Source organism: Glycine soja, chromosome 9 (genome assembly GCF_004193775.1).
Source record: "Glycine soja cultivar W05 chromosome 9, ASM419377v2, whole genome shotgun sequence".
In the NCBI taxonomy this organism is placed as follows: domain Eukaryota; kingdom Viridiplantae; phylum Streptophyta; class Magnoliopsida; order Fabales; family Fabaceae; genus Glycine; species Glycine soja.
In genome coordinates, this window is record NC_041010.1 from 32,353,385 (window position 1) to 32,365,948 (window position 12,564).

At 34.2% G+C, this 12,564-nt stretch overlaps 1 protein-coding gene and 1 long non-coding RNA gene across 2 annotated transcripts; both read right to left on the bottom strand.

The window, feature by feature from the left end:
• Nucleotides 1–5,191: 5,191 nt before the first annotated feature.
• LOC114368359 (transcription factor bHLH130-like) lies at nucleotides 5,192–6,458 on the bottom strand. Its single transcript, XM_028325665.1, has 3 exons — nucleotides 6,117–6,458; nucleotides 5,854–6,030; nucleotides 5,192–5,299 (listed from the first exon to the last, which is right to left on the bottom strand). The coding sequence occupies exons 1-3, from the start codon at nucleotides 6,186–6,188 to the stop codon at nucleotides 5,192–5,194; spliced, it is 357 nt and encodes a 118-aa protein (XP_028181466.1). The 5' UTR covers nucleotides 6,189–6,458.
• Nucleotides 6,459–6,859: 401 nt separating this feature from the next.
• On the bottom strand, nucleotides 6,860–8,805 carry LOC114368061. The gene is made up of 4 exons (XR_003657323.1): nucleotides 8,550–8,805; nucleotides 7,914–8,429; nucleotides 7,641–7,715; nucleotides 6,860–7,242 (listed from the first exon to the last, which is right to left on the bottom strand). It is a non-coding gene; the product is annotated as an uncharacterized LOC114368061 (long non-coding RNA).
• Between the last annotated feature and the right edge of the window lie 3,759 nt (nucleotides 8,806–12,564).

Here is a 12,564-nt window from a genome sequence, read left to right on the forward strand (position 1 = left end):
ACCTCATGAATCATACACACTTTACCTATGAACTATGCAATACACACAACTACTCAATTATTTTCAAAATCATTTTAACTCGGCGCGCTTGTGATTAAACTCGTCGGATTCCCATCATGGATCTCATCACAATACTCGTCGTCTTTAAAGGGTCTTACAGTTGTGTGATTGTACAATTCATAGCTCACAACACAATACACATCTCAATATACATGTATTCCATCATTCATCACATGTTCAATTCACCACATACTCACAATTTGAATCATTATTTCATATCCTTAATATAACAATTTATACAAAAGACTATCACAACCTGGGGACTACAACCCCTCAAATAATATTACACAATTATATCAAAATCATAGGTCAAAATATACAAATATCAAGAGCACAATTTATCAAGCAATTCTCATCAGAACATCAATATTTTATTTATAATCATGAAGGAAAAATTGTAATTTAATAAACATCACAAAATAAAATCTCAATTTAATCCTCTAAGGATCCCTGCACATGTTCTCACTAACCCCCAATTGTGAATAACTCATCCCTTACCTCTAAACAGGCTCACGTGTCTTCCAACAACGATAAAGACATTTCCAACAAGTTCCTGAGATTTTTTTGGTTGCTCTGATAGAGTTCCCAAACATTAGAGAGAATGAGAAGGGATTGAAACCTCCATTTGTACTATCTTCATGCGATTCCTTTTTCTCCTCCCACAACTATTATCTTGTAAATCCCAACGGTGAAAGTGTGAGGAATTGAATTTAGAACAACATATCCAAATTTGACTACAGTCCAACGGTTAAGTAATCCGGGATCGTAGTTTTACCGAGACAGTTTTGAGTTTCTACGGGAAAATAAAAGGCTACAATGCGAAGGATATTCCTCTAAGCTCAGACATGATTTTCAAATTCCTAACGGTGAGAATGTTCGGAATTAAGTGGCGAATCTGATGCTTAAATTTCACGACGATCCAACGGTGAATGAGTTCGAGAACATCATTTTTCAAAGATATGTTTGCTGGTCTGCGGGAAAAGAGAGGTTGAGAAGGAAAAAAGAAATTGAGAGGCGGTTGAGGAGTCTGAAAACTAACCTAACATTTTTTTATTTATAGCTAGGGGTATTCACGACCTATTATTTACTCTTTTTATTATTTTATAAAAAAAACTCTATTTTATTCTCCATCAAATGAATAATAAAATATTCTTTTTATTTTCTCTCAAACCATTATTTTAATTTATAAAGTTATTTCTCCTTATTTATTTAATTATAAAACCTCATCATTTTTTTTAAAACTCTATTTATTTACAAATAACAATCCATTTTAAATTAGTTTACGAAAATTGAGATGTTACAAAAAAATCTACTTCAAGATATTGCACCTATGTGTGGGGAAATCTAGTGACTTGGAGAAGCAAAAAAGAAGGTGTTGTTGCGAGAAGCAGTGCAGAAGCTGAATTTAGAGCAATGGCCCAAGGGATATGTGAAGGATTGTGGATTTTATAGATTCTTAGAAGAACTCAAGATGGCAATAGAACTCCCATTGGAGTTGTATTGTGACAGCAAGGCTACAATAAGCATAGCTCACAATCCTTTTCAACATGATAGAACGAAGCACATTGAGATTGATCACCACTTTATAAACGAGAAATTGGATGCTGGAATAATTTGCTTGCCATTTGTGCCTTCCAATAAGCAAACAACTGACATCTTGACCAAGAGCCTAATAAGACCCATTTTTTAGCGTTTAACAAGCAAGTTGGGCATGATAGATATCTATGCACCAACTTGAGAGGGGGGGGGGGGTGTAAGAATTAATAGAAGATATTGCAGTTTCCTATATTAGATAAATCAGAGATTTAATTTACTTTGTTTTAAAATAAGATCTTTATCATTATTAGCTATTATTTGTTTCCTTTATTATTCCTTGAATCAAGGAACATACTTTATTGTAATATTTTTATATAAGCAGTACTTTTACTGCTTGAATAAATAAAAAAGTCTTCCCTGTTACTTTCTACATACATAATTTGGATTAAACCTGTGATAGCAATCAGCTGCACTATGTCCAAATTTGTAGCAGACTTGGCACTGTATTTTATACCTTAAGTATTTCCATAATTTCCAGCTTTTCCATAATTCCTGTGATTACCATTTCAAAAATTCCTGTTATCATTATTTCCATAGTTTCTGTTATCATTGTTACCATAATTTCTGCCTCCTCTATATTCATAACCAGATCTGCCACCTCTTCCTTTGAAATTAGAAGATGTTCCCCCATCATTGTGTTGAGTAAACTACACTTGAGGTGCTGATTCTGAATCAGTATCCTTTGGCTTTGCTGTTTGATCTCGAGTTAAATTAAGTGTAGGAGCAACAACACTTTCTCTTAACTTTTCAAGCCTTTGTTCTTGGGCCAAAAGAAAAGATTTGATCTCCTCAAATTTGAACTGATCAATCTTGCCGCTGATTGCAGTAACTAGTGACTCATATTCACTTGGTAAACTTTCAAGAATAACATCTACACTTGATGTGCATGAACATAGCCAACGAATTTCGACAGAATTTGTTGGTTAATTTGAAAATCGAGATAATACTGGATAAATCTGAAGTCGTGTATAACACTTTCAAATTGAATCAAATTTCGGGGTTCAACCAAAATTGTTCAATCGGATAAAATCAGAAGATTATAATTCAAGAGTTTTGTTTTGGTCTTGTATGTTTTGTCACCCGTCATGCTTTCTGAACCAGAATGATTATTTATGATCAAAGAACAGGTGGTTTTTGGCGGTTGATGAACAGGTGGTTTTTGGCAGTTGATGGAAGTTTTATCTTTTTTAAAAACTGCCTTTTCCTGAAAGTCACTTCCATGTAATTTCCAAAATTTGCCTAAACTGAACATCTCGTTATTACATTAAAACAAGCGTGCACTCTTATTTTAACATAATAAAGAGATCAATTACACTAAAATGTCCAACAAACCTCCCCCATTTTAGTGTAATTACCGATCAAATCACCAAAGTCATAATATACCACAAACTACTGCATAGATGAAATATCGTGACAATTGAATTTCATCTTAGCAAATTACACGTTTCAAATATTCGAATATCAGGGTGTCACTAAGGATTGAACCCTTTCTATTCATAATGAATACATGAAGATAATCTGCACAATAGTTTATAACATTACTCTTGCTCGACACTAGTTTACTAGCCTGTGTCCCTATCCTTCATAAGCATATCAAAGCCAAGTCCCAACTTCTTGAAGCGGCTAAACTTCATGCTTATATAGGTAGTCCTTTTATTTCTTGCACCTACAAATGCAATTTTTCAAAAGAACCATTGAAGAGTTATACTTCAACCTCCTTAACTTACAGAACCGAACACATACCTTTTGGGATACTTTCGATGATGTGTTCCAATCTCTACATGTTAAGCTTTCCACATTGAATTCAGCACCTAATGTCATATTAGATGGGAATTGGGTATCTTAACATAAGAGATTTCAGATGGACTTTAATCCTAATCCCACAGCCGACCTTTTTACGAGATCTCTACTTAACCCTTTGGTTAAATGATCGGCCAAATTATGTTGAGTTCTCACAAACTCCACTGATATCACACCATGCATGATTAACTCCCGAACCATGTTGTGTCTAACACCCAAGTGTCTAGACTTCCCATTATATACTTGACTATATGCCTTAGCCAAAGTATCCTGACTATCGCACCTGATAGACATGGGAGGTATAGGTTTGGGCCACAATGGAATCTCATAGATCAGATTTCTTAGCCACTCAGCTTCTTTACTAGCTGCTGCTAAAGCTACAAATTCAAATTCCATTGTTGAATTTGTAATGCAGGTCTGCTTCTTGGATGCCCAAGAGATAGCACCTCCTCCAAGGAGGAATGCCCAACCACTTGTGGATGAATAATCTTCCATATTGGTTATCCAACTTGCATAAGAGTAACCTTCAATAACTGAAGGAAATCCAGTATATGTCAAACCATAGTCAATGGTTCCCTTTAAGTACTTGAATACTCTATTCATAGCTTGCCAATGATGAGAACTGGGATTACTTGTAAACCTACTAAGTTTAGCAATAGCATAAGCTATATCAGGCCTAGTACTAATCATTGCATACATGAGTGATCATATCGCCCTTGAGTATTCAAGTTGAGACACTGCTACACCTTTATTAGGTAATAACTTCAGGTTAGGATCAATGGGAGTACTTACCGGAGAACAATCTTTAAAATTAAATTTCTCCAATATCTTCTCAATATAATGTGATTGAGAGATGGAAATGCCATTGTTTCCACGTTTGATCTTTATTCCTAAGATCACATCCGCCTCCCCCATATCTTTCATATCAAACTTATAAGACAAAAATGCCTTAGTTTCATCAACTTGATCTTGGTCGGTACCAAAGATCAACATGTCGTCTACATACAGACAAATGATAACTCCTTTGCCATGAGTATCAAACTTGCTGTATAGACATTTATCTGCTTGGTTTAGAACAAAACCACTAGACAACACAACCTCATCAAAATTTTGATGCCATTGTTTAGGTGCTTGCTTCAAGCCATAAAGAGATTTCATCAGTTTACACACCTTATTTTCATTTCCTGGCATAATAAACCCTTCAGGTTGTTTCATGTATATCTCTTCATCCAATTCACCATTTAAGAATGTAGTTTTCACATCCATTTGGTGAATCACCAGATTGTGGATAGCAGCAAGTGCTAACAACAGTCTAATAGTGGATATCCTAGCAACAGGAGCATATCACTACTAGAAAAGGCAGTTTCAACATCGGTGGAAAAGCACATTTTACATCGGTGGTCAACCGATGTTGAATAAGATGTTGTTGAAAGTTAAAAATTTCAACATCGATTCTCCTACCACTGTTGTAGAAAGACAACATTTTTCCACATCGGTGCTTACTTAAGAAACGATGTAGAAGTTAGACCTTCTACATCGGTGTTATCATTGAAAACGATGTAAAATAGTGTTTTTCCACATCGGTGCTGAGTTAAGAAACGATGTAGAAGTTAGACCTTCTACATCGGTGGTCAGTTAAGAAATGATGTAGAAGTTAGACCTTCTACATCAGTGTTATCATAAGAAACGATGTAAAATAGCGATTTTCACATCGGTGCTCAGTTAAGAAACGATGTTAATTTACAATAGGCCTATGGAGTGCATAGTGACCTACACCACCTAATGTAGCATTGATCAAAATGTTTTTCTTAGCAACAGCAAACTCGACCAATCCTCCACCACTCTACCATATTAAAATTTCACACGTCATTAAGTAGTTTTATTTCAAAAGAGAAGAGAAAAACATGTATTTTTTATATAAAAAAGTAGGTGAAGATTTTAAGAAAATTATCTCTCTTCTTTGTCTACTCACTCTCTTTTTTCTCTTTTGGGTCATATCTTTTGAGATTAAAAATATTTAAAAAGAGTATAAGGAATATAATCTTTCTAACACATTTTTCTATTCGATAAAATTTATTAAAAATAAAAAATAATTAGAGCTTATAAAAGCAAAATGATACTATTGCCGCTCCAACTATACTCCAATGAACCTTTTATGTACAAAATTGAATATATTGCATATGTCTGAATGTTTCGAGCTTATAAAAGCTTAGAAAGGTATCTTACAGTGCAAACAATAGAGATTAATGAAATATTTGGTCCTACTTTCCAAGCATGTGCCAGCAATGACCCAATCTGCATCCCCAGAGAAATAATAGTTTTTTTTTTTAAATAAGCAATAATATCTCCAAAAACAATCCCAATGAAACATGCATAACATGAGAGAACAAATCATACCTTCTCTGCAATGCTTCTAGGGTGAGTGGCACAGCCCCGCTTGGCACGAATTTTGCTAGGAACAAAATCCGAGAGTTGAAGAAACTTCTCAATGGCTGTCATTTCTGCAGAAGTGTTTGGCAAACTCAATTGATGAGCCAAAGCAGAAGAAGAAGGTTGTTGGCCTCTAATTTCATTCTGAACAATGCAACAAAAGCATGTCACTGACATTGCAGTTCAAAATTACACACCAAATATATTACCTTGGTCCAGTGGTACTCTACCTGACTTTCAGGTGCATTTAAACCAGAAAATGGTTTCACATCTTCATCTCTAAATCTCTTCAGACCTGTCATATATTGTCAGATATGATTGCAGAATCATCCCACGGACCAACGGGGAAACCTGTAGGGATAACTTCATTGCCCTGGCTTTCAGCAAACCCTTCATTTTCTGCATTGTTCTGTGTTTTGCTCTTGTTTCCAATTTCAGGCCTTGATGACATTAGTCCTGAAGAAAAGTTTGGTTAAAACTACATGAAATTTAGTTAAAACTACATGATCCTGAGAGAATGTGTCTTGGGCTACCTATGAGAAAATTGTCATCACAATGGCATTTAGGAAATATAAAATGAGTTAAAGTATAAGGCATCTTATTTAAATTAATTTAAATTAAAAAAAGAGATGAAGAAATCAAGAAAGATCTAAATAAATTTAAAATTATAAGGAATGAGTATAGTTGGATGTAACAAAAATAATATTTGTGGTATATAATGATCATTTTTCTCTTTAAATTTAATCCTGAATGCAGAATAATTTATCAACAACAATATTTGTCTTTCTAAGTTATAGATATAAGTTAATTTTTTTAAAAACTAATTCCATTAATAGTAATACAAATCATATATTTTAAAATTAAAATTAAATTAATTAAGATACAATTTACCTTTTAATGGTAATATCATATAATTACATTTTTAAATTAAATTTACCGTATGAATTATCTTTATTAATAATAATCAAATTAATTTGGTTACAATTAAAAAGAATAACTTGTGTTGTCATTAATTTAAATTCAAAAGATAATTCTATCACAATTAATTCTATTACTATTAAAAAGGTAATGTGTGTGTCATTAAGATGATGATTTTTATAATAATTAATTTAAGAATAATTTAAAAGGTAACTTTTTAAAATTAATAACAATTTTTTTCAAAAAATTTAATAAAATGAAAACGTATATATTTTCATTGAATACAAGAGGAAGTGAAAAAGAAATAAAAATAATAGTAGTTTCCCACTCCCTTCAATTTTCTCCAACTCTGCATCATATATGCGTGTCACCACACCACACAAAACAAGTTGTTGACTGCAATAAAACCAGTAGTCTGATTTTGAACCCGTGGCTTCCCTAAAATCAACATAAATTTTCACTGCCAAGCCTCAAGAAAGATCTAAATAAATTTAAAATTATAAGGAATGAGTATAGTTGGATGTAACAAAAATAATATTTGTGGTATATAATGATCATTTTTCTCTTTAAATTTAATCCTGAATGCAGAATAATTTATCAACAACAATATTTGCCTTTCTAAGTTATATATTTATAGTATATTATCAAAAGATAAGGGCGCATTTTCTCACAAACTAAGCATTCCAGAACAATAAATAAAAATCAATGCTACAAGAAAAATGAAAATGGAACTACTACTATAATAAAAAAGAGAATGCTTTCTGAAATGTATGTGAATAAAAGATCACCAGATTCTTGTTTTATGCAAGCATCATAAGACTAAGTTCACAACAAACCTGAACCAGATATTTTCTCCTAAACCCAAGCTCTTTGATATCCTTGGTTACACAACTTGCTGCAGTGAGCCAAACCTGCAAAAGCTGTGTAATCAGATAATTTCTCCTAAACCCCAAGTTCCTAATTTCTCAAAAATAAAAACAGTACAACAGCAACCAAATATATAGTAGTGAAGTAGTGTTGGCTGATCAATGTTTAGTCCAGAAAGCAAAGAATTCCAGAGAGGTTAACTTGTAAGATTCAATACCTTCATAGTGCTATAGATTCAATACCTTCATAGTGCAGCAAACGCAGAGTTGCTATGGGCTCTCCAAGCATTTCTGGCTGATAAAAAAAATAGCATCCAAATCAAGTGCAAGGTGGATGTAGTTGAGGGCAGAGAATTGTGTGCTCTGTTTTCCCATGTTTTCAAGAGCACCGAAGGAGAGCCTCAGGTAAGGTTCGTGAACCACTTTAATTTGCAAAATGAATATCTTATTGAAAGAAAATGAATGAATATTTTACCCAATGCTGAGTACAAAAACTTCTAAAAGTTATAATTAATATACAAAAGGTATGTTGCGGAATGAATAATATCCATATGAATGTCGCAATTGAGTAGAGAGAAAGAACTACTTACATGGCCTCCATAGTAAGTAGTGACCCAATGACGGCGAGGTGAGACAAATCGAAAAGAGATTAAAATGCAAGATCGAACCATTGGCTTACTGTGATGTTGACAAATCGAAGAAGAGGAGACAAACCAAATAGGAACGCTCACAGGATACTACGATTAGGGTTCACCATCACTAAATTCACAAAATATGGAATAAATCAACAATTTCAATTAAAACATGAGACTACAAACGAAAGAAAGAAAAAAAAAACATAAAATAAGAATGGAACTTGATTGAGGACGAGGAACAAACCTTGATCGAAGACGAGGAGTGAAGACGGTAGTCAACCACGCGCGAGAACCACAGAGGTGCTGGAAAGCCTTCACGATGATCGATTATGACGAAGAGGGAGAAAAGGTAGTACAAAGAGGTGCTGGAAAGCCTATGGAGACAATCGACTAAGACGAAGAGGGACAAAGGAAGCAACTCAGACGAGGGCTAGGGTATACGACTTCATGAGGGAAAAAGAAATTAATTAAATTGCTTCAATTTCAAAGACGGTGTTTATAACCACTGTCTTTGAATAATAGAATACAACGACGTGCCTATTGACCCGTTTTTGTAAAGCGAATTCAACATCGTTTTTAACCAAAACGTTGTTGAAATAAAAGTTATATTTACTAAAATGCCATTGCCTTGTAAACTAAGACGTTTTCTGCACCACCGATGTTAAAAACGTGTTGTAGAATATCAATTTTGTAGCAGTGTATGTATCGAAAAAATCAATATTCTCCTTTTGCCTAAAGCCTTGGATAACCAATCTGGCTTTGTACTTGTCAACAGTACCATCCACTTTCATCTTTCTCCTAAAGATCATCTTACATCCTAATGGCTTACATCCAGGAGGTAAGTCAACCAATTTCCAGGTATTATTTTGCATGATGGAATCCATCTCACTTTGGATTGCTTCTTTCCAGAATACAACATCCCTTGAAGCCATTGCTTCACTAAAAGTCTTTGGGTCTTCCTCAACATTAAGGCAATATTGATATTGAAATTCAATATCATTCCTTGACCCTTCAACCAAATAGTGTTGAAAGTCATCACCAAATGACTTAGCCTTTCTTACTCTCGTACTCTTTCTAGTTTCAGTACTAGTTGAAGGTATATCCTCAATATTAACTGAGACTTTCGACATGGAATTCATGTCCTTTGGCCTAGGTATAGATGTAAACCTTTGTTCATCAAAGATAGCATCCCGTGACTTTATAACCGAGTTCACAGCAACAGAATCATTAGATTCTAGCACATAGAATCTATATGCTTTAGAATGTTCAGCATATCCAATAAATATGCAATCTATACCTCTTTCACCTATGATTTTCCTTTTAGGTTCTGTAAGCCTGACTATAGCCCTACATCCCCAAATTTTGAGATAACTCAAATTTGGTGTCTTTTTGTGTCAAAGTTCATATGGGGTAACCTTATTCCTTTTGTTAGGAATTCGGTTCAACAAGTAACAGGCTGTCAACATAGCCTCACCCCAAAATCCTTCACTTAAACCCGAATAGGATAACATGGAATTCACCATTTTTTTCAAGGTTCTATTCTTCCTTTCGGCTACACCATTCTGTTGTGGTGTATAGGGAGCTGTAGTTTGATGTATTATTCCAGTAGATTGAAAATAAACCGGATCATAATACTCACCTCCCCTATCCGTACGAAGAGTTTTGATTAGCCCATTTTGATGAAGTTCTACCTCTTTCTTATAAATTTTAAATTTATCAAGAGCTTCATCTTTTGTATTTAATAAATATACATAACAATACCTTGATTCATCATCAATAAAAGTAACAAGATATTTTTTATGACCTAATGATGGAGTAGCATGCAAATCACACAAATCACTATGAATAAGGTCTAAGACTTTAGTCTCACTTTTAACATCCTTAAAAGGTTTCCTAGTGATCTTGGTCAACATGCAAGTTTTGCATTTTTCAATGTTCATATCAAAAGGAGGAATCATATTTGTTTTTGACATATCTTTTAATCTTTTGTAATGAACATGTCCTAATCTAGCATGCCAAATTTCTGATTTTGTCATATTAGTTATAGAACTACACGAGGCCATACAAACAGATTCATGAACAAAAGGAACATCAATGTTTAATTTAAACATTCCATTACAACGATAACCAAATCTAACAAACGAACCATGTCTTGACAAGATGTACTTGTCACTTTCAAGTACTTGCTTGAAACCACAATTATTTAAAACCATACCAGACAATAAGTTCTTACGAATACCAGGTACAAATAAGACATTATCCAAATACAAAATTTTTCCGGAAGTAAAAACTAAATTCACACAACCTAATCCTAGGATTGGTTCAGTTGCAACATTGCCCATCTTCATAATAGAGCCATCATCGATTGGTCTAAATTCCTTGAACCAACGACGATCTTTGCACACATGGCTTGTTGCTCCCGAATCAAACCACCAAGCAACATCATCTTCCTGCACATAGAATGCATAAGATATTAGTGATACATAATTTGAATTCGTATTCAAATTAAAATTATTCACTACAATCTGACCTTGTTGCTTTTCAGGATCATTAGACCCACTTGGACCAGCCTTGTTCTTTCCTTTGAACACCCGACAATCCCTCTTTAAATGACCAGGTTTCCCGCACTTCCAACATGACAATTTTGTCTGTTTGTTTGGACCTTTGTTCTTATTTCCTTGAAATTTTTGTTTGTTACCTTTAGCATTGTAATTTTGCTTAACTGTTCCACTTTCCTCTACCATATTAATGGAAGAGGAACCTGCTACGTTTTTATCATTGGCTTTGTCAATTTCCTGAGCCCTCAGCGACTCCTCAATCATGAAATGACTACCGAGTTGAACCAGAGTCAACTCTTCCTTCTTATGTTTCAAGGTATGCTTGAAGTCTTTCCAAGAAGAAGGCAGTTTATCAATTATAGATGAAACTGCAATGGATTCATTCATTTTCAAATCATGTTGAGTAAACTGACCCAAAATCCGCAGCAGTTCATTATATTGTTCCATAACAGGCCTCGAATCAATCATTTTGTAATTAAAGAAATTACTAACTAAGAATTTGTTACTTGAGGCATCTTCTGCCATATACTTGGATTCAAGAGAGTCCCATAATTCCTTAGCAGACTCAACATTTTGATAAATATCAAAGAGAGAGTCAGACATACCGTTCAAAATGTGTCCACGACAAATGTAATCGTCGTTCTCCCATTTCGAACGCTTCCTTATTTGATCCAGAGTTTCGTCTTCCATAAACACCGGCATTGGTGTACTCAGGCTGCATATGCTGGATTTTCATTATCCATGTCTGCATCTTCCTGTGTAAGATACTTTAGGGGAATTAGTGGACTTACAACAAACCGTTGAAGTTGATGAACCTTGAGAACTGGTTCAATTTGCTGCTTCCAAAGAAGAAAATTATCATCCGTAAATTTTGCCGTAACATGATAGGCAAAATTATTTGCAGTGCTGGAGGAGGAGTTCGCTGGACCTCTGGTCATCGAAACGACATTAATCAGTGACAAGGACATAGCAAACACAAGGAAACACAAACGTGAAACCTGATACGGAGATTGCAAGCAAAAAAAATCATGAGTCTGAGATGTGAGCTGAGAAACCGCAATGAAGGAAACGAAAAATAAGGATAAAATGCCATTGAAGGCATTAGGAAGCTCTGAATACCATGTAGATTTTCATTGAGGTGAGAGAGAAAAAGAGAAAACTAAACTATTATGAAACTATTATTGTATTTATGAATGAGTTAGTTACAACAGAATTACAAAGTAGAGTATATATAGAGTGTTCTAACTACCAAAGTAGTTAGCTTAACTAACTAACTCTTGTGCTGAGTTAGCAATGACTCAGCTATATCTACTATAATCTATTATTTGAGTACTAGCTTATCAGACTTCTATATGTTAACAAAACAGAAGTATTGAAATTTCCCATATGAGCATTGTATCCAACAAAGTCTTCTTCATATGCACAGCTAGGGAATCGAACCCTTGTCAGCAATTTTAAGGAACCCAACCATCTATCAACTGTGCTGGACCTTGTTGGTAATAAGACAACTCTTCGCCATTATTAAAAAACATATATCCATAATTTGGGTGAGCTTGTGCTGAGCAGTTACGAGTTTCTACCTTATAATTGACACAGGACAAGTGACGCATAAGCATTATTGGCTAATAATTAATTAAGTAAAACGGTCTAAACCAAACCAATATTAATCCAATTAAACTATAAAATAAACAGTCTAGCAAA

What these genes read in the sequence shown, in the direction of transcription:
- LOC114368359 (XM_028325665.1), bottom strand. Translation starts at nt 6,188, where the DNA reads ATGACAGGTCTGAAGAGATTTAGAGATGAAGATGTGAAACCATTTTCT. An exon ending in TAAATGCACCTGAAAGTCAG is followed by an intron (nt 6,031 to 6,116) that starts GTAGAGTACCAC and finishes TGCATTGTTCAG; the next exon opens with AATGAAATTAGAGGCCAACA. An exon ending in CTAGAAGCATTGCAGAGAAG is followed by an intron (nt 5,300 to 5,853) that starts GTATGATTTGTT and finishes TTAATATGGTAG; the next exon opens with AGTGGTGGAGGATTGGTCGA.